This window comes from Psittacula echo, assembly GCF_963264785.1.
Source record: "Psittacula echo genome assembly, chromosome: 2".
NCBI classification, from domain to species: Eukaryota; Metazoa; Chordata; class Aves; order Psittaciformes; family Psittacidae; genus Psittacula; species Psittacula echo.
Genome location: NC_137737.1, coordinates 142037144 through 142060099, shown reverse-complemented (window position 1 = coordinate 142060099; position 22956 = coordinate 142037144). Strand labels below are relative to the sequence as shown.

At 36.9% G+C, this 22956-nt stretch overlaps 1 protein-coding gene across 1 annotated transcript in view; it reads left to right on the top strand.

The window, feature by feature from the left end:
• The window catches only part of ANGPT1 (angiopoietin 1), a gene marked incomplete at both ends in the record, with an annotated part of 161785 nt that overhangs the window by 71864 nt on the left and 66965 nt on the right, over window positions 1-22956 (top strand). Inside the window, 3 exons of the mRNA XM_080639609.1 lie at window positions 2156-2311; window positions 5354-5475; window positions 13006-13238. Coding sequence (XP_080495735.1) covers window positions 2156-2311; window positions 5354-5475; window positions 13006-13238 — 511 coding nt within the window. The remainder of the gene's footprint in view (window positions 1-2155; window positions 2312-5353; window positions 5476-13005; window positions 13239-22956) is intronic.

The following is a 22956-nucleotide window of genomic DNA, read 5'->3' as shown; positions in this document are numbered from 1 at the left end:
TATGTTCCTATCTGGAAACAAAAGACATTGGATAGAAGAAATGTGTGTGTTGGTACCCCATCGTGGGCAGTACTATGTCTTAAGAGTACTGTGTTTTGTTAAGAGGTGACAGCTGGGGAGGAAATTTGAACTTCTTATTCAGATGTTCCAGTATCTGGACCAGAATATGGAGAATATGGACTATCGAGTTTGTGGGGCTCTTTCATAGAGATAATTTGCAACCAAGAGATAGTTTGAGGGGAAAAAAAAGAAATTGATTAGAAAACAGGAAGCAAAGGGTTGATAAAAATACATTGTTGAATGTCAAAGAGATATATAGGCAAAATACTTCTGAACATAAAAGCATGGTGTAGAAATGTGATGGGTCTGCAAAATCTCCCTTGAACTAGCATAATATTTGTAACACTTATCTCACAGTAATAAACTAAAACAGAGCAGTGAACTTAGACTAGGAGTGGAAAAAGGTGACATCCATTGAAGACGTTGTTTTGCAACGCAGCTTTCTTTGGCTGTTAAATCTCATTTTAATACTTATCAGAATATTCAAGATAAATTTTCCCCACCTCTTAAAACACTGCAAGTTTTCAGCACAGACTGGTGGCTTGGCAATTCAAGCAAATGTTTCTGTTGTCTGAAACCATAAGAAATCCACTTTGGTTTTGACCAACATGAGTATTAAGTGCTTCTCCAAACTGGTGTAAGCAAACAAACAGACGGAACACTAACAACTGTTTATGCAGAAAATATTTTACACTTTGGCAGTGTTCTTTCTCTGTCAAAGTGTTTATAAAACTAGTAGGAGGTGCACATAAATAATTAAATTTTGATAAATTGTTTGTGAGCTCAGCTGATGTGACTCATCAGAACATCTAACAGTAGTTACCCCTAAGCACAACTATGCTTATAGATAAGATGAAAGCAGCCTGTCTTATTAATCATACTGTATATCTGACTCCTGCTGCTTTCTTCAGCCTTTAAATAAACTCCATCTGGTTCATACTATATAGTTGTGCAGCTTACCTTTCACAATGAAATATGCTTACTGCTGCAGAAGCAGGTCCAATGTGATTGACATGATTAAGTAAAATGGTGGTTGCTTAAGTCTGGAGCTGGCTAACGGTAAAAAAAATGATAAGCCACAGAAAGAAACTGAGGACCAGATCTTCACTGGATGTCCTTCACTGGATGAACTCCAACTGACTGGAGTGGAAGGTATTGAAAAAAAATGTTCTGGGCCATCTTTCTTATGTTAATACTTTATGGAGCACACCAAACAAGATTTCAAAACACTGCTTGCATAAGTAATAAACAATCTCATTATATTGTAGACTATTTCTGAGTTTCTGGTGTGCTATGGCTGGGCAAGGACCTAGGTAGCTGGAAGGGGAATGACCCTGCCTATGTTAACTAAAACAAATTGAATCAAAAAGTGCACCTCTAGGGTGCCAAATTTATTAAGAGAGTCCTAATTCAGATTCTGTTCAACAGATTGCAAATGAAAACCAAACAGAATCAAGAGAACAAAAGCAAAAGGAACAAAATAGCTTTCTATGTTTTTTGGTCAAGAACTTCCTTCATTTATTGCTATTGATAGTGTCTTCATTCCTTTACAATTTATTGATCACAACTAAACCAAGCTGTGTTCATTGCTGAGTTTGTGAAACTCTTTGTGGGGATCTAACCCAGTAAAAAGTCATATCGATGAAACTGTGAGATAGGAAAAATCCAGGACAGGTAGGCTAGGATATGACAGGTTCTCTTCCAGGAAGGACCCACATGTAAGTTACGATATACAAGTAGCTCCTGACATTTCGCTGTGGTATGCTTTGCTCTTTTAGGGGTTCATTTAGAACTGTCATTGCATCTCTACCACAGATGTTCACTGCAACCTTAACACAGGTGGAGGCAGGTAGGGCCTGCTCCAGCTCATACCAGCAGGCTGTGATACTTGGAAAAACACTGGGACTCTGTGACTGGAAAGGGCTACACAGATAGTCAAGACCCTACCCCCACAATCACAGGGTCAGCTGAGACTTAGGCTCCCCCTGGAAAGGTTGAAATTTCCCCTTTTGGCAAGAATGCCAGCTATCCACCCTGTCACCAGAATGCCTAAATAGGCAAAAATACCACAGCTACAACCCTTTCTCTTTTACAGCTTGAGAGCTACATTGTGGAAAACATGAAATCGGAGATTGTGCAGCTGCAGCAGAATGCTGTACAGAACCACACTGCCACCATGCTCGAGATAGGGACCAGCCTCCTCAGCCAGACAGCAGAGCAGACAAGAAAACTCACGGATGTTGAAACCCAGGTATGTTCCCAGACTGGTTTTCTAAAAGCTGTTAATTGCAAAGAGCTTTTATCATCCTCTTCCTATTCTAATGCATCACCACACAAAACATTTCAACACATGCCTCCAAGAAACATACACACTCTGCTTCTTGATACCAACAGTGGTGATGACTGACCCTTGTTTTGTGTCTGCCTTCTGATTTCATTCGGCTAGTGTATTTAGCTCTGTGCGCATAAGAGGCAAAACTGTCCAGGAAACTAAATCATCATTTGTCTTCAAATAAACAGCCCAGTTACCAACTGTGAATGATATAAGTGTCAAGCTAAATAAAGAGTTTCAGGCTAAAACAGAGCCTTTGATCTCCATTGTTGTTTGCATCTTTACTATCACAAGAAAGTTTTTTTTTTATTTTCTGCAAGATGTTTCCAGCTATTTGAAAAGTAGTGCATATCTGAAGCTTTAAAACCATGAAGAGGGACAAGCATCAGCTTCTTTATAAAACACTGTGGTTTTACTGTAAAATTGTATAACATCACATAAATATAAAGAGGCATCTCCATATGACTGATTCCTAGCACTAAAATCAGTCTTCATTGAAGTGACTAGACTATCATTGTCATAACAGAGTACAAATTCACACTGCACTTATTGCAAAGATTCTACTACTTTTTGCCTTTTTAATTCTTTTAGCAATATAAGACAGAGAAGAGATTCAGAGCAGCCCTGCAAAGAAGGACTTGGTGGTGTTGGTCAATGAGAAACTTAACAAGAGCTAGCAGTGTGCACTCGCAGCCCAGAAAGCCAACCGTATCCTGGGCTGCATCAAAAGGAGCATGACCAGCAGGTCAAAGGAGGTGATCCTGCCCCTCTACTCTGCTCTTGTGAGACCTCACTTGGAGTATTGTGTACAGTTCTGGCGTCCTCAACATAAAAAGGGCATGGAACTGTTGGAACAAGTCCAGAGGAGGGCCACAAGGATGATCAGGGGACTGGAGCACCTCCCATATGAAGACAGGCTGGGAAAGTTGGGGCTGTTCAGCCTGGAGAAGAGAAGCCTGTGTGGAGACCTCATAGCAGCCTTCCAGTATCTGAAGGGGGGCTAGAGGGATGCTGGGGAGGGACTCTTCCTCAGGGACTGTAGTGACAGGACAAGGGGTAACGGGTTCAAACTTTAACATGGGAAGTTTAGATTGGATATAAAGAGGAAGCTCTTTACTGTGAGGGTGGTGAGGCACTGGAATGGGTTGCCCAGGGAAGTTGTGAGTTCTCCATCCCTGGCAGTGGTCAAGGCCATATTGGAAGAAGCCTTGAGTGACATGGTTTAGTGTGAGGTGTCCCTGTCCATGGCAGGTGGGTTGGAACTAGATGATCTTAAGGTCCTTTCCAACCCTAACTATTCTATGATTTTATGATATATATATATATATTTTCCTTATTTTTGCTGCAGTACTTGCTCTGTCAGCTCAGTGATGGCATTTTCTATCTCCACTCTTTCAGCAGTATGATAAAGTCCCTGCAGTCACTGGCTCTACCATTAATCAGAAAAGAATGGTGGAGGTGGCTCAAGAAAGTGAAAAGAGACTGCTCTTGGTAGTGTTGGAGGTAGCCAGCTGCATGGCAGAGAAGTGAAGGTCTGTAGGATATAAGAAGGAGAAAAGCGGGCCAAGATCTCATGCATGTAATAAGGACTCGCAGCAAAGGGGGAGTCTGAAAGATTGAAGATACAGCCTACATGTCCTTAAATCTCACTGACCCCTCTTAATCCCTGTCCCATCCAAAATCCCATGGATTCCCTTCAGGCTTTCTTCTCTACCTGAAGCTTTACTGCCGTTTTGTAGGCTACTTCACAGAAGTATCCTCTTTGGAAATCTGTTGGTGGTTTCCTGTCTAATTGCTAGCCTTCGTAATACACTTTCAATTTCTGCCACGTCCTTCTGAAACTTTGGTGCTGCCTCCTGTCATTACCAGATGTATACATCTTGAAAAAAAATAACAACTTTGGACAGAAAATGTCCAATTTTTTTAACCTCTGTACCCTTAAACAAAACCAGCCCAAGTTGCTTTGTGAGCGTCAGCAATTTCCAGAAAAACAGGGCACTGGGCTGAGTTTGAGAGCCATTCTCTTTGCTTTATGTTCTGTAACAAGTTCTTATCAGGCATGCATGAGAAAATACTACCATATAATCCTATGATGATATCGATACATATCCAAGAAAGGTCTGATAGGTTCCATTAGAGAGGCAGCATTTTCAGTTCCAGAAGTGATTGCATCTCAGTTGTTGTGCGCACACATTTCTACAAAAACTGTTAACACACTCTGCTTCAGTCTCTATTTAATGAATGACAAACCCCAATAAAATTAGCTAACATTAACACAGTTGCTTTCACTCTTGAAAGCATTCTGTTATTTCCACTTTTGAACTATTTTTTTGTTAGAATCTATTCTCTTTCTTCTAGATAAAAGGCCTCTTTCAGTCTGATGTACTTAGTAAAATGGGCTATTGATACAGACCACCAGTAAAGTGGAAGACGATTGCATAAGGCAATGTTTTAGGGTCACAGCCTGCATCTTAAAAATCTGTGTAAGAGTGCAAGTTGTGATAATATAAGCAGACACCAGACTTCTGCCAACATGGCAAAAGAGAGAACTCAGGGGAAAGCTAAAATAGGAGCTCTATTTACAAAATAGCGGATGCAACATTTTGGCTGTGGTCCAAGTACTCTTGCACTCTTCTGGTTGAAGCATGCTTTGTAGGAATTCATGTTTGAGGCATGCCTCATGTTCTTTCTATTGAAATGAAGTTTGTTTGGCAATCACCTTTCCTTTTTCTGCCGATCTAGTATTATTCTACAGTAAACAGAGTGCCAGAATATCAGCTGGTACATATCAGTGTAGCTCGAGTGTGTTCATTTGCACCAGCTGAGCAGCTGAGGTTATGAAAGGATTTAGAAACAATTTTTTTACGAATCATCAAATCAGAATGAAATTGTTGCATTATGTTGCTATAGAAACATAACCTAGGACAATATAAACACTAACGTTTTTAATTTATCCTTAAGGTGCTAAATCAAACATCCAGACTTGAAATTCAGCTACTAGAAAATTCATTGTCAACATACAAGCTAGAAAAACAGCTGCTACAACAAACACACGAAATCCTGAAAATCCATGAGAAAAACAGGTAAAAATGAGTAGTTGGTGTCTTACATTTTTTCTCTGTTCATCACGAAGTGGTCTGTGTGTACTTTGTTCTAAAAAAGTGATGAAATGAAAGAGGCAAATATGGTAAGTGGAAAGTATAGATAATATTTATAAAACGGCTGAAAGTGTTAGGGTGTGAACTTACATTATGTTAGCTCATGTATGCTAAATGTAAGTTGATTTTTATCACTTTTCATGTGAACTGTAAGTTTACAACTCAGTTTGCTTCTTGACATCTTAGTCACATGGCCACAGTTCCTCCCACTGAAAAGCATAAGGATAACTTCTGTGAGCATTTTCAGGTAGAAAAATATTAATAATAAATTATGATATTATCAACTACCTATAAGTTCATCTTTCTAATTTTAATTGGTACAAGGAAAGATCTTACTCTGTGGACTCATTTGTATATAGGATACTTGGAGCTCTGCTCCATTTAAAGAATAAAGAATAAGTGAACGGTAAATGTTTGGTGTTTATGTTGAAATTGAAGAAAAAACTGTTTAGCAGAGCATAACTTCTTAAGCAGTGAAGTGAGAGTCAAGAAGAATTTCCAGTGTTGTCCCTTTGTCTGCTTCAGAAAAGTACGTCTCTTGCAGAGAGAGTACCTCACTCAGAGAGGTGCTTCTGTAACTCAGGACTCAGTACTTGCTGGATTTAGCAATCCAGTATCTCAGTGTGATGTATTGACCTTGTCTGGCTGTCAGATGACCCAGCTACTCTCTTATTCCCCCTCATCAACAGGACAGAGGGAGAAAATATGATAAAAAATCCTGTGGGATCTCTCCTGTGGGAGATCACCTACCAGGCAATGCCATGGGAAAAAAAAATCTTTATTTATTACCAATTAATAACAGCATAGGATGATTAGAAATAATAACAAAACCAAAAAGACCTTTCCCCCATACCTCCTCTTCCCAGGCTCAGATTCACTCCTGGCTCTTCTGCTGCCCTGCCTTCGAGCAATGCAATTGCTCAAATATGGATGAGGAATGAGGGTTGTGGTCGGTTCACCTGGTCCTTCCTCTTGCACTTTCCCTTCTCCATGGGAAAGGGAAAGCATGGTTCTTTCCCATGGACTGCAGTCCTTCATTTCTTCAATGTGGGCTCTCCACAACCTGAAGCTTCCTTCTGGGCATCTCCCCCTGCTCTGCTGTGAAGTTCTCCATGGGAAATATCTGCTCCACTAAGGTCTCTCCATGGGCTGCAGGGGAACCTCCTTCTTCTCTGACCTTGGTGTCTGCAGCATTCTTTCTTTCACTGTTGTCCTTCACTTCTCAACGCTGACATGTAGTGGTTTTACCCTTTCTTAAATGTGTTTTCTTCAAGGCATAATCATCTTGCCAGACAGGCTCAGCTGTGTCTCATGGTTGGATAGTAATGAAAAATAGAAAATATTGTTAATAAGATGGTTTTGCTAGATATGTCTAGTTGCAAAGTTAGTCAAATAATATACCATTTTTGCTACTGGTTATGAAAACCCATTTGATGTATTTAACAAGTGTTTATAACCAGTAATTCCAGCAGATGTTATTCTGAAGAATTTGGATTACATTGAAAAGTCTTAAACTCCACAAATTTCCCTTGACCAGCTGGAAATATGAATAAATTAGTGCAGAATTAACTTCAGACATCTCAAAATTAAGTAATTCACCTAAAGTGCATATATGGGCTCTTCTGGTACTCCACAAAAGGGTAGGCATCTGCAAGAGACAGTTCAATCTGCATATTTTAAAAACCTATTTCAATTTGGGATTAGCCCAAGCATTAGTTAAGTACATAAATACTTGCATTTTTATCTTCTACAATCTGGTTAGCAACAAAATCTTATTGGCTGCTCAAGAGACTGTCTTGTGTACTTAATAATCTGAAATTATTTATTTATCTTAACAATGTGTCAGGTTGTAAAACCTTCATGTCAGTAAACAAGTAAGTTTTACTTAAGTTGACCTTTGACTTGGCTGACATTATGATGAAATGGTCTATGACATGACAAAATGGTCTGCCTTGTTTTTTCAGAAGAAAAGGAGGGGTATGTTAAAAAGCACATTTGATACCAAATTCTTTCTCTCAGAAGTAAATTTGTATGTGAATGAATGAAAAAGCACATGGAGTTTCATGTTGTTATGAATCAAGTACCTGGCATACATTTCCAGGCTTTATATTCCCTCCTTGAAAATGATAAAATTAGGGAAAGGTCAGTGTTATGATTCCACTAAAATATGGATAGTCAGCTTCTGTATCATCTACTCCTAACAAAGAAATGCTTAGACTTGGCCTTGTAGGTCCTGATCCTGAAATCAATTATATGTGTATGAAGTTCACTATGGGACACATCTTGGTGATCTCAGCAGATTTTAGGTTTCTGGGCATGCCAAGGATTTTAGTTTTAGTTTGACTTAGCTTTGAGTAGTCTTTATAGATTACCCATCAGGCAATGTTCAGTAGTTACTTGCAATTAAAATATCTTTGTCCTTCTGCATATCACTTTCACATCAATTAAATAGAGAAAACTTTTATTCACATTGCCTGCATGGACTGTAAGTGTGTTTGGAGGGGGCCTTTCTTTTGCAGTAGATGCATGCCACAGTGGGAATGAGTGTAGGAACTGTTATCGTCACAAAAGTAATTAGAAGAGATGGTGTACTGTAGGCAGATAATTTGTTTCTCTGTGTTAAAATAAAAACAATTAATTACTATCAAAAATGGATTTTTGATTAAAATAATGCAAAATATGACAGTAATAATAGCTGATCGTTGATGTACTACAGTCCATTAAAGAAAATGAACACTGCATATCAACAGGGGACCAACGCATGATCTTTAGAGAAAGAGAGATATCTATTCTTGGCATTTCTCTTTACTTCCTGCCTCTGCTGGGAAGAGTGGCCAATTTTTTTCTATTTATCCCGCTGAAGTGAAAGATATTCCATGGCATAAGTACAGTCACATTTACCCCAGAATCATGTTTCTATTAAGTGCTCTCATGCCATAAATAATTTAGTTTTGTGGGTTCCCACCCACTATAATGTAAATGGTAGTTTCTTCCATTGCAGTTTTTTCTCTCACAAGTGCTTTCTAAAAACTGTTTTGATTTATTCTTGAAAGATTCCCCTGCTAAAGTTCCTTTGTCACACCCTCTTTTTTCCCATAGTGCACCATCTGCATTTAACTTGTTGTGTGCCATTTGTTTCAATATACAAGTGTGAAATCAACTTATTTACTCACATAAAACAAATGAGAAAAAATATATGGAATTCTGGATCTTCCAGCAATATATAGTGGAAGTGAAATTTAAATTTAAATATAAAATCTGACTTAAATTTACAGGCAATCAAACTACATTAATACATTCAATACAAGAACTGTTGTGTCCTATGAAAATTGAGGGCTCAATGATTCTTGAATTTCCACCTGACTGTGTGAAAGATGGAGAAATATAGTACCTATGATCAGTTTCATTTGAAGGTTTCACATGTACTAAAAAAATAAATTCTTTTTTTTTTTTATTTACTTTTTTTATTTCAATGGTATTACCACTGGTATAAGAAAAAAAAAAAAACAACAAAAAAAGCTTACTGATGCTAGGTGACCAGTTACTGGCCTTGAGGAATATGGCAACACATATTTTTTCAATTCCTTAAACTCAGAATATCAGACCACCAAAGTAAGAATGAGTGATCAGCACTTAACAATATATGGCAAATTTCACTCATGTAAAAGAAAGTGCAAAGAAGCTGTCTCAATGAGAAAATAGCATTCTTGAACTCAAAAGTAAGCATTTAAATTTTCTACCTTTTTTGTATTCTTATACATAATAATATAAGAAAACCACATGTATACAGCCAAAGAATTTTTTTCTACATTAGCTGATTTTATTGAATTGCTCAACAAAATAAGTGTTTTAATCTATATTTTTAATAAATCCAGATTTTTTAAGAGATTATTTTCATGCGAAAGTTGCCCATCTCCAAGATCTGGTCTGTATCCTGTTCTCACATATTTAAACTGAGGTCTCTGAAAACAAAGATAAAAAAATCCCTTAAACTGCTATGGCCTGGAATGGATTAGTGAGTAAACTGTCTACCTTATAAGGCAGATTGTCTAAACCAGACTTTCCTTCCTCTCCAGAGAGCTACCAGAGTGCTTTCTATATGTTCTACTTCATCACCTTTCAAAAAGACAACAGCTTTCCCTGGAAGTCATTCTTTGACTTCTGTATGGGCCTTCTACCCTCTCCAGCATTATCAGAGCTCTTTTTCTGAATCAGCTGGACATAGCACAGTTGCACCCAGGCATCCTACTGGCTTATATCCTGACAAAGTTAACACATCATTTGTATGGTTGAAAATAGATTCTTAGCCTTGCCAAGATCAGTAGGTTAGACACTGAGATATGGTTAACCTTTAGCAAAACTAAGGTTGTCCGGGCCTGGGGGATGTGTGTGAATGTTTGGTTTTAATTTAACTGTCTTCTAGATAATGACTGTAAAGGGTCATTGTCCAGTGGATAATGCTGGTATTTATCCATGCTAACAACAACATCTGTTTCTTCACAACTTCATTCTGTTCCCCAAATGGCCAATTTGTTTCCCCAGATTGAAGGCTGCAATTCTAAAAATGCACATTCATACCTGTATGTGCATGTGTGCATATATACCTACACACATATATATATATGATGTTTCTAGTCAATGGTGATTTATTTTTATTATGAGTATTGTAGTGCCCGTGACTCCTTCATCTGTCTAGGTCAGTAACTATTTTAAAACATTTAGGACTTTCAAATAGATAGGAAATAAATAGGGATTTCAAAGGTATAGGAAACATAGAGCAAACTTACTGTAAAAAAGAACCAGTCGTTGCATCATGCCTGTAACATTTGACTGGAACATGTCATGAAAGAATGTTATATAACAAATTTAGTCAGCCTTTACATATTGTTGGATTAATTGGTATAGAGGCAACATTTTTTTCATTTTCTTTAATATTTTATGGCAGCAAAAGTCATTAATGAAAACTAGTAGAAATATTTGTATTTTAACCTTGTCTTTAAAATGCCTCTTTAAAAAAATGGGAAAATAGCTTTCCCAATCACTCAGAAAAATTATTTTTTCATTGTATTTGTCTATTAGAAATTGTCCAATGTCAAAGGCAAAAAAGAGAGAACAGACTGCTCTTTCAACTGTTAAAAAAATATCTAAATATCTTTGTAATTGGTTTCAACCTGTTTCAAGATTTTTTTATGTTTCTAGCACTTTTTAATTCAAATAAGCTATAATGAATTTGAATGTAACTACAGAAATTAAAAATTCTGGCCACATTGGAATCAAATCTCATAAGAGCAGCTTTTCTTATGCTGTTTAAGGATTTCTTCCTTTTGGAACAGGCTAATGCAGAAATCCTCTATCTTTGTGCAGTTTTTATTTTTCTTTATTTAGAGCTTTGACCAAAACTTTCTCACTGATTCCTAGTAAAATACAATGAATGTTTTCTATTTCTCCCAGGGAATGGTCCTATCCTCAGGACTTATTATTATTTGTTGTAGATTTATGGACATAGAAAGATCATTGCATAAATGCATATGCATTCCTTTAAATAGCTTAGTTTCGCGTTTTATAACAACACAATTTTTAAACCTCAAAGTAAACTGTAAAGGAATCAAGACACAGACTTCCACAGAAAATTTCTCAAAAAAATAGATGTGAGTTTACAGCATAAAGGCATCATGTTTAATGTTAGAGTTCAAGTAATGAATAAAAATCAGCTACAGGTCTGATAAGATGTTAAAATAATTTATTGTCTTTGGCTTCAAAATCCATACTTTGTTTCAGACTGAAGCTTTCTATCATTTGATTCCTGTCCACTGAATCTTGTTGTGCTTCTTACTAATTATTGAGCCTTTAAAAATGAGATATCATGTTTCCCTTTGCATTTGGGACGCCACAAAAAGAATGTTTTCCCTTCCCATCTTTTCTTTTTCTCCTTCTTTACCCAGATCCTACTGACTTTCACAGAACTAGGTATGTTGGTATTACAAAGTATACTTTCTTCAGTGTCTTTGTAAGTCCCACATTTATAATGTTTCAGAAGAAAAGATTTGCTGCTTGGTTTCTTTTATTTAGAAAAAGAAAAAAAAGTTTTATATTACTCCAGCTTGTACAGCAAATCCAAGGCCTGAATTTAATCTTTGCATTGTTATCATTTGTAACAGCTCATGTTAAGGCTCTATGATATCTAGTAGAAAAACCCCCTCCATATGGATTTTATTACATTCTTCAGTTAAGTTAAATGACCTGAAATTATGCAGGCATTTTGCCACTGATCTATTATCCAGGAGTAAAAACAAAGGTGGGGGGAGAGTGCAAATAAATAAATAAATAAAACCAAAGACTGACTTAAACAGGAAGTAGTTTGTTGGCAACTTTGTAACCACCAGTTGGTTTATGGGCATAAGAAACACTTCTTGGTGCATAGTGTAGTATCACGAAACAGAAAGCAGCAGAGGAATTGAATGAGTTTCTTTATCTAATGTTAATAAATTATTTATGCACAGCATTAAACCACTGGCCTGAAAAAACTTTTTTGTTGTTGACATACATTAGATGTCCTTTATGTACAGTTCCTCTATTCTTCTAGATATAATCTGATATGTCTTGGATCTTTGTAAATTGTGCACTTCTGACTCAGGGCAGAGAGCATACTGGAAAAAGAACACTGATCAGGAGAAAGTGTTTCCATACATGTGTAAAATTATTTATAAAAATTGATGTAAGCAGGTTGCATAGTATGATATCCAGCAGTTTCTTGTACAAGGAGCCTTTTGTGGAACCAGAAAAGTGAAGGGGTGGAGGGAAGTGAGCAGGAAAATACGTATGTGGACTCAAGGAAAAGAAGTGAAACCTATCTTAAAAGGCAAGCTTCTGATTTATCTTTTGTGGAAACAATACTATACTTCATGTGAAACAGATGCCACTCACCTGGCGCACAATTCCTTTCCTGACATTACAGACCACATCAAATGGTATTATTATTGTGGGTTCCATATCTCTTGATGTTACTCCATAGCTCCTAATGCTTATCTTCCATTCAGTGGCAAGGCCCTTCACAAAATCTTTCTCAGTTTACACTTGATTTCTATCTCTTATCATATCAGCCCACTCATACTACCGATGATGTCCCCTTCAATGCCTTTCTCTTCCCTTTCTTTTGCCGACCATAGACTTTTCTGCCTGAAGTTGTACATACAGATGTGTTATTGGCCCTATGCTCATGTACTTGGATGGGTGTAACAATTAGACAGGGAACCTCAGAGATCAGTTATATTTGGCTACTTGACAGAAAAAATCTAAGTTAGCCCATTAATTCAGTGGGCTGAATTAGTAGATGTGACGTTTTTAGAATAAATGTTTTATTTACTGAAGTCTATGGTGAAAAATAAAATAGTTTTGTTTTCTCAATAAAAATATTGTCATGAAATAATATCTTCTAATTATTTTATTTCATTGTAGTTTACTTGAGCACAGAATTTTAGAAATGGAAGAAAAACATAAAGAGGAACTGGACACTTTGAAGGAAGAAAAAGAGAACCTACAGAGCTTGGTCACACGACAAAGCTACATAATCCAGGAACTAGAGAAGCAGTTAAACAAGGCAACAAGCAATAATAGTGTCCTGCAGAAACAGCAGCTTGAACTGATGGATACAGTTCACACTCTGATCACCCTTTGTTCTAAGGAAGGAGGTAAGAAAAAAGCTTTATAAATATTAGAAGTTCTGGCAGATTTCTTCTGAAGTAAGTCCTGAATTTTTGAAAAGGCAAAGCTTAATGAGCTTATTCCAAGAAAAAGAAGGACAATTTAACTGAGAACAAAATAGCTGATGAGAACCCACAAATCAAATAAGGTTTGAACAATGCTAAGGCTGACTCTTGTACTAACAGTAGTATTTAATTTATTTTTTTTATTTAATATCATTGAGTTGTTAAAACTTGACCATAGTTGATGTAGGCCATAATTGTGTTGACTTCACATTAGCAATACTGATTTGTTCCTCTGAGCATCTCCTTTTGCTAGGGGTAATCCAATCAACCTTGGATGTATATAGATGCCTATATTTAGTTTACTCTAGACTTCCTTTACCATCAATGGAGAGAACAGGATACTAAACAAAGGAAAGTAACCCAGAACTTTATACCTATGTATATAAGTTATGATGTTGATGAACATGAATGTAGGCACTTATGGAGCTGGAGACATCCAAAAGATTAATTTCTTCTCCTGAATGAGATTTTATTTATAGTAAGGGATCATTTTTCTTCCTTCTGCCTTGCTGGAGTCTGTTTTTTTTCTGGGTGCATTAAGCACATTACAAACACAAAAGATAGAAATAACACCCTTGGAAAAAGAGGTTGACAAAAACTCTAGTACCATTCTCAAGTCTGCCTTTCTTAATAAGCAGTTTTCTTACAGAGACTGAGAAATCAGGTAAGATAGCAATTTTCAAATGCTAAAGACAATGTAGAATGTCTCTGGAAATAAATTCCTTCCATCAGAACTGGTCAAGTGAAATGGATGAATAGAGACTACTGTAAAGGATGGAAATGGAACACTGGAAAGAATAAATTCGCAACCACAAAAAACAAGGCAAAGTCATACAGAAGAGAGGGAAGAAGAAACGTAAGGGCGAATATAACAGAAAAGGCCTATACTAAAAAAAGCAGCTAAAAAGGGATTAACAGTTGTGGCTGGTATAGCATGCAGAGGGTTAAGAATACTGGGGGAAAGAAAGTTAAGGAAATAAGTTAATATCCATCTGGGAGAAAGCCATCAAAAACCTTCTGATAAAGGAACCTAGAGAGAAACTAGAGATGTGTGAGCTGTGCTAGTCATTCAGTGAGTGTGGAAGCATGGATGAAAGAGGTGTATGCAAGGTTAAGTACCAGCAGTGCGAAGAACCCAGCATATTTGCTCATTGTAATTCTACAGCTCTAAGTGCCATAAATTATCTAAAAAATGAAAAGGAAAAAAACAAAACAAAACCCAAACAAAGCCCTCAAAAAACAACCCTGTCCCCCCAGTCAAAACCTCATCACCTGCATTGTTATTCAATACTCTGTTTAAAAGGCAGAAGACATATTAGGTCATTCAAACTATTCAGCTCAAGGCAGTGTGGGTTTGCTCTCTACTATATATTCCCATGCAACTTGTGTGGCTTAAATCTAAACTGCTCCAGTGACGAGGACTATATCTCTTTCTTTGGAACTGTTGCAGGCTTGGGCCTGTGTTGATAGAACACTTCTTTTTAAAAAACCTTTTTCCTCCCCCCCTGTTCATTCTAAATGTTCCCTTCTGCTTATTCTGTTATATAGTTGCCCAGCATTTTGAATTAAATAACATCCTTCATAGTAGGCTGTTCTCATATCAATAGAGAAACATTGTGATGCAATGCAAATCCTTTATTATGTTTTACAGTCTTCTGGCAAAGAAACCTGGCAATGCTGTGTTCAGAGTGTTCTAATAGAGCTCAGGAGTACTTTAAAATTAATATCTAAATGAAAGATATATTATTTTCATACAGGGATATACTGCAAGTTCTTTTTAAGGTTATGAAGATTTTCTGACAGTTTTGAATTTGACTCAAAATAAAAAAACAAACAAACAAACCAACATTTTTCCTAAACTTTATATCCTCAGCTGCTTCTTATAAAAACTTCGAGTGAGGATACAGAAGTAGATGTTTCAAATTGGGCTGCTAAGTATAAATTCAGGTACCCGGAAACCAGAATTTTCAACAGAATTTTACTTCTGAGAAACTGTGGAAGCAAGAGAAGATGCTCAAACGAAGTGTCGTGGTTTAAACCCAGGCTGTAAATCAGAACCACGCAGTCCACTTTCCCCCCCACCTTTCTTCCCTCCGCTTCTGGAGGGATGGGGAAGAGAATCAAAAGAATGCAGCTCCCACGGGTTGAGATAAGAACAGTTTAATAACTAAGGTATAACACAAATCACTACTGCTACCACTAATAGTAATAATGATAAAGGAAATAACAAGGAAGAGAATACAACCGCTCACCAACCGGTACCTCACCCCCACCCTGCCATGGTCCAGCCCTTCCGGGAACTCTCAGTTCTACCTCCTGGGCATGACGTGCTATGGTATGGAATACCTCTTTGGCTAGTTTGGGTCAGGTGTCCTGTCTCTGCTTCCTCCCGGCTTCTCCTCCTCCCTGGCAGAGCATGAGACTCACAAAGTCCTTGCTCAGGGTAAACATTCTGACCAGCAACTGAAAACATCAGCTTTATCATATTATTCTCAGGTCGAAAGTCAAAACACAGCACTGCACCAGTAGAAAAAAATGACTGCTACTGCTAAACCAGGACACGAAGTCAAATGCCTAAATATAATTTTAATGGTCTAACTAAAACTCTTTACTTTGGACTCCATCACCTTTTGTGTATTATCATGTTCAGAATTTTACTTGGATATTTTTTATTTGAAGAGAAATAATTCCAGATATGTTTCCACTTATTGTCTGTGAAAAAGGAGCCATGCAGCATAAGTTAAAATGATAATATTATGCTGGAGCACAAGGCTACTCTAATGAAGGCATAATATGAAAGCATTTGGTTGTACCAATAATTAATCAGCTTCAGTCTGTGCAAATATATGCTGAAGATGTAAAAGTATGCATGCTGGGAAGTACCTTGGAGCTACTCTAAATGTGCACAAAACCATCAATTTTAGATAGTCTTACACAAGTCTTTATGTGCAAACTAATGTTCCAAACATAAAATACGCTGTGAGAACTGGTATTTATTGGGAGATAGAGAATAACAAAATGTGATACATAAATCAGTGACACCCCTTCTGCCTCATACTTTAGTAAATCTCAGTCATCTACATTCATAAAAGATATAGCAGAAACAGAAATGGTCCAGAAAAGAATAAGACAATGGAAATAATTAGAGACCTTGAACGATTTCCATATGAGGAGAGAGTTGTAACATACAGAACTATTAGATGGGAAAGAAGGTATGTGGGATACTGCCATGGAAGAATACAAAATAACTAATGGCAGGAAGAAAAGGAACAGTATAAAATTGAAATCTATTTTCCATTGATAAAAAATGTATTTGGTTAAGTAAAGGTTGCTAGATATCACTGGGTGTGATAAAGATTTTTGAATTCTTAGAAAGCTAAAGAGCTAGCAAAGGCTAGGTCCCCTAGAAACATCAGGCTTTTAACTAGGGCCACTTACCTTTGAAAAGACGCATAATCTAAGCAGGGCATCAAGTCTAGAAAGCCAGATTGTCAATGGTGAGTAAATTCCCAAGGGTAAACCCAAGAGTTGAGAGGAATTGCAAAGTACATCTAAATCCCATGGTATTTTGAGAATGGCTTTGAGAACCTTTGTTGTATTTTTCAACCATAAATTAAAAACTTATTTCTACAACATAATTTTCATGCTTGGGGTGGAGACCTTATAACAGTCTTCCAATACCTGAAGGGGGACTGCAAGAAATCTGGAGAGGAGCTTTTTACAAGGGCATGCAGTGACAGGACTTTAAGCTTACAGAAGGGAAATTTGAATTAGGTATTAGGAAAGAATTCTTCACTATAAGGGTGCTGAAGCACTGGTACAGCTTGCCCAGAAAGGTTGTGGCTGCCCCATCTCCAGCAGTGTTCAAGGCCAGGTTGAATGGGGTGTTGAGAACCTGGTCTAGTGGAAGGTGTCCCTGCCCATGGCAAGGGGATTGGAACTGGATGATCTTTAAGGTCCTTTCCAACCCAACCCATTCTATGATTCTATGATATATTTAAATTTATTACCTATATCAAGAAATCTAAAAAAACCTCCCCAAGAGAAGTAAAGCGACAGGAAAATTATGTTGCGTAAGTCATAGAATTCAGGATTTTCTAATTAGTGACGCAGAAATAACTGTTTTTTAAATTATTTTTTATAAAATGATAATAACACAGCTACACAACTTCAGTTTATACCAACCTGGTTGTAACCATTGCTTTTTGATTACAAAACATGAGATAAATTTTGTCCAGGAATGACATAATTGTATCAGAAAGTTATTTTTAGATTAATTTAGATAATTCGGGAAACATTCAGAAGTTTGCCTGCTAGTAGCCTGTGAATAGCATAGCTGAACATGTAGAAGCACAGAACTAAACAGAAACTGCTTTTGTTTAGTTTTACACTCTGAGGAGTTTAGCTAACACAGTTCCCAGCGCTGGATAACAACCCTAAGAAATTTCTTGCAGTACTTCTACCATGGATAGGCAAACTTCAAGAGAATTTCTGAAGGATATAAAGGCAAATGAAGAAGAAAGAAGAAAAGTAGAAGCCACATAAAGGATAATTCTTTAAAATATAAATAGACCTAAATATAAAGTCCAAATCCCACTTTCAGTGTCAGTTTTGGTGCAGAGCAGCACTAGGATGGGGACCACCTGTAAAACTTGGAATTGTTTGTGAGTTTGGTTTCCAAAATACCACCCACCTCTGTCCCAGTGTGAGTGATTCTAGGATTTCAGTTGCACGTAATCCTTAAAATAGACACTCTAATTGGTCAGAAAACTTACAGAGTCCAATATACGCACAACACCTTGGGGACTCACATGTCTCCATTTTGGCCTGTGTCTATGGCTTAATAGATTTGTCACAGTGTCTATGTACTTTTTAGGCAGAAGCAACAATCTTGGCAGTGGTTGCCAATAAATTTCTACAATGTAATTTTTAAAAGGCAGCACTTTCAGACACTATTTTCCCAAATGAAATGATTGTTCAGTATGGTGAAAATGTAAAGTAACTTCTTAAAGATTAAGCAAACTCCAAATTCAAATGTAGAGAAATGCCTGAAAGTTTTACTTTTCCCCAACAAAAAGATGGAGAAATAGAAGAATTGAGGTGAAGGCTTAATTAATCACCAAAGAGATATTCCAAGACTAAAAGTCCTTCACTTGTAGCACATAAGAGTTGAATACAGATCACATCAGTCTTTGCAAAGGTCATCAAAGATTTTGTGATTATTGTTTTCTTTAAACTATTCATTCCTCATACTACTTTGTGTATTGCTTTTCTGAGGATGGATAAGACATTTGAGCACATTGCTGTCACTGTCAAACAATAAATCTGTAATACAGTAAATAGTTTAGTGACAGACTTTTTAAGTTTATGCATCAGAAAAATTACTTATGAAAAGGATACGTAAAGCTAAGTAGAAAGTTTCACAAACATTACTCAAAGTCCCCAAACCAACCAAGCAACCAAAAAAAACCACCCCAAAACAAAGCAAACAAAAAACCCCCAAAAAACACAGCCCTCCATGTACTACAAATTACGTTAAGCAGTAGATAACATTATAATCAACAAAGTGTATACAAGTTCAAGCCAAGTAATTTATAAATTGTATCAGTCTAATGGGAAATTATGTTTCAAGCCCAATGTCACAAAATTTGGCCATTGAGAAGTCACATATATTTCCAAATAGATTGTCCTTTTATTCCGGTATAAAACAGTATATCTAGAGTGTACACTGTGTTGAGTTTAACTTACATAACTTAGGATAGCTGCCCAAGTGCTCCTACCCACAGGACAGGGGGATGTAAAAATTCGTCAGGAAAGTATATTTAACCATAAACTTTTGCTTTTCCTGTAATTTATGTTGTCTGTCAGACTGCATAATAATATACCTTGTTAAAATGTTTGCTCTAAACTTATATACTTCAGAAGACTAATGAACAGTAGAGAAAGTTTTGTCATTAATGTCTGGTTTTGTGACCTCCTAGTAGGAGAGAAATGAAGCATTAGCTCCCTCTTGAATGCTGACAACAAGCTAAGCTTAATTCTTGTAATAATACACATGTATGCCAGGAATTTACCTCCACAGAAGCACCTATTGAGTTAATGAAATAAATAACATGGTTAGTGGGTCTGGCACTTCTAAAAAGGTACAAGTCTCCTGTTCTATGGATGGTTTTCATATTTCAGAAAATTATGCAGAAAAAAAAATATGTCCAAAAAAATTGAGTGGAATTCATATTTTTAGAAGGCACAGCAGTTAAAGTACTCAAAACTTTGAACAGTAAGTAGTCTATTCCACCTATTTAGACCACAGTTGTTATGATTTAAAAATTTATGCTGAAGTGAAGATCATGAGAATAGAATGAGAACTTCAAAGGAATGACCTGAAGGTTACAGGCACAGATGAAACTTCATTTACCTAAGCAGAATTACCCCAGTAGTGATCCTGGCCTACTTCATTAGAAGGATTTCAAAGACACCTTACATAATACGAGCTAGTATTTAAAAAAAAAATTCCCAGTGGGGATCCCAGGATAGAACAAGAAATTCAGGTGTTCTGAAAGATAATTTCAAATCTTACAGTTTGAACTGTGTCCAGCAAGAGAAATTTTATATATTATATTGATTCAACCATATATTTAAATACAATAATGAGTATATTTAAATCTAACAGTTTTTAGTGTAGAAGAATGATGTGTGATGCAGCTCTTGGTCATTTTTCTTCTGTGCACAGAAATAGTAAAGCACTTGCATCTGCTTTGTACCTCATCCTTGACATTGCTAAGGCTTTTTTCAACATGATGAGACATAACTAGTGAGGCAGGAACCTGTAGTCTGGCATATCAGTCACTTGATTATTTTTCTTCTGAAGCATAGAAGCAAACAAAATTAGATTTTTGCTAGATGCATAGAAGTTGCTGACCAACTTTGTCTGTAAGCTGTAGGTCGCAGGTGGATCAAGACTGTACTCGAGACATGGTTACAAGAAAAAACTGCATGAATGAAGTGGCAGACATTTTATCCTGTCATGAAGTCCTACTTTGACCCCCAGAGATATCAAAGCAAATAGCTTCAGCTAAGCTTTACAATACATGTGTTCAAGGATACAGAAAACATCCATTTGCTCAGTTTCTCTCTACTTTTTCCTGCTTTAGAGATTTTATGAGCAAGCTCTTTCACTTTTTTTAGGAAAACAATAACAGAAAAACCCTCAGTTTAAAAAAAGATGAGAAGATCATTGTCAGAAAATGTCCATCCGCTATTAATAAAGCTCACTATTATAAAGATGCATTTCATATTCTAATCTGCCTTTATTTATATTATGAATGTTGGGGAAAAAAATTAATCTTAATTTTGTATTTAGTGTCATGGAAGAGAAGAGGGATCCCTTTATCCTTACTGTAGCTGGATATGATTGAGGACATGGACTCACTGAGGTGACACTGAGGTCAACATAAAAAGGACATGGAACTGCTGGAACAAGTCCAGAGGAGGGCCACGAGGATGATCAGGGGACTGGAGCACCTCCTGTATGGAGACAGGCTAAGAAATTTGGGTCTGTTCGGCCTGGAGAAGAGAAGGCTGCGTGGAGACCTCATAGCAGCCTTCCAGTATCTGAAGGGGGCCTACAAGGATGCTGGGGAGAGACTCTTCATCAGGGACTGTAGTGACAGGACAAGGGGTAACGGGTTCAAACTTAAACAGGGGAAGTTTAGATTGGATCTAAGGAAGAAATTCTTTACTGAGAGGGTGGTGAGGCACTGGAATGGGTTGCCCAGGGAGGTTGTGAATGCTCCATCCTTGACGGTGTTCAAGGCCAGGTTGGATGAGGCCTTGGGTGATATGGTTTAGTGTGGGGTGTCCCTGCCCATGGCAGGGGGGTTGGAACTAGATGATCTCAAGGTCCTTTCCAACCCTAACTATTCTATGATTCTATAAGTGGGTGTTATAGGGCTTCAGTCAGAGGCCAGGTTCTCTTTGTACAGTTGTGTAGAAGTTCAGTTAAACATCCACATCTGCACCAACTTTATTTTATTTTTTCTTTTTTTTTTTCCTTTCAAGTGCTATAAATTTCCTGTTTCCCTTGGGGTCTTTCTGTATTGATACACATCTTCAGGGATGCTCAGAAAGCTCAAGTAAGATATGTTGGTCAGCCTCAGCTGACCTCCCTACGCTTACAGTGTAGATGTAAAATCTTGTTCTGGACTTTATTTAGGGTCAGCAAAGGCACTTTTGTAAAGTGTGTTATCTTAGTATGAGGTGAATTGCATCTGCAAATACCTTTTTTCTCTATATTATCTGTTAAAGGGTGATATTAGTTATTAGATACTAGTGACATGCTTTTTTTTCTTAGTATCTACATTGAGACATATTAATTTTATATTCTTGTGTGTCTTTTTAACTAACTAACTAAAAGCACTAATTCCAAATCATCATGATTTTAAGATAAAGATATTTTCATACCTTGCTCAGGCAAGGATACCTTAATTTGCAAGTTATGCTGTGTAATAAAATGACACAAAGTGTATTAGGTAGGATCGAGCCAGGCTGTGGTTTCATAGAGATTCTGTACTGAAATAAGTCAATCTGAATGTGCAGCATCTGAAATTTATGTCACTGGAAAAATATTTAAAGTCTTCAAAGCAGAATTGGGGATTCCCATATTTTATCCCTATTAACTTGCTGATAGTCACAGCAGGAGGTCAATAGTTAGGGATGAAAAATTAATATCTTAAGTACATATATTTACATTTAAATTCTTGATTGTTAATATTAAAATAAATTACCCACCCTCATTCCTACAACACACGTCAATGCCAAATTCCTCTTCACTCTGCTTTGTGAAAATGGTATTATTCAGTCACACTGAAGATATTCAGGGAATATCAGCATATATAAACCAACTAACAACACTGTCGGTGTCACCCAAATGACTTGTTAGTGAAAAATTTCTTTGTATGCACACCATTCTTCAGCTGGAAACACTAAATGCACATTAGGGTGCCTGTGTGGAAAAATATAAATTAATTAAAGAAATATGGGCACTACAAATATTAAACAAAGCCAGTGGCTTAATCTCTCTTGTAGCATTTCATGAAAGACTTCTTTAGTTCTCATCTCAGTGAATGGCTGGTTACTCACAAAATTGCTGTCCCAAGCAGAAATTCTTAAGGAACTATATTGCAGCTGGATAATTAAGTATCTTTATCTCTTTGTAAATGGGCCATAAGGCATTCTATTTCAGCTCACTAATGAGGACCATTTTATGGTATTCCTAAGTGATGTCTTTCAAATGCACAGTGAATCGAAGTATTATTGTTGTTACCAGTCACTAAGGCTGGATTTATTGGGAAAAAACCTTGATAACTGTTGATAATTTATTGGGTAGTAAATAATTATGCCCCGGAGAGGATGAAAGCTCACTATGTTAACATTTTCCAAGACCGAGTCAATTCCTGCAGCACTACAGGAGGGAAATTCTGCTTTAAATGATTTATTTAATAAGTAGTTGGGCAGCTTGAGTGCTTCTGCTGTGCAATTGTTTGCCTTTCTTACTTCAGACTCTTAGAGGGTGTGGGAGGGAAGAGTAATACTCTGTTAGCTCCTAAAACATTTCTTTCAATGTTGATGTGAGGCATTTAAT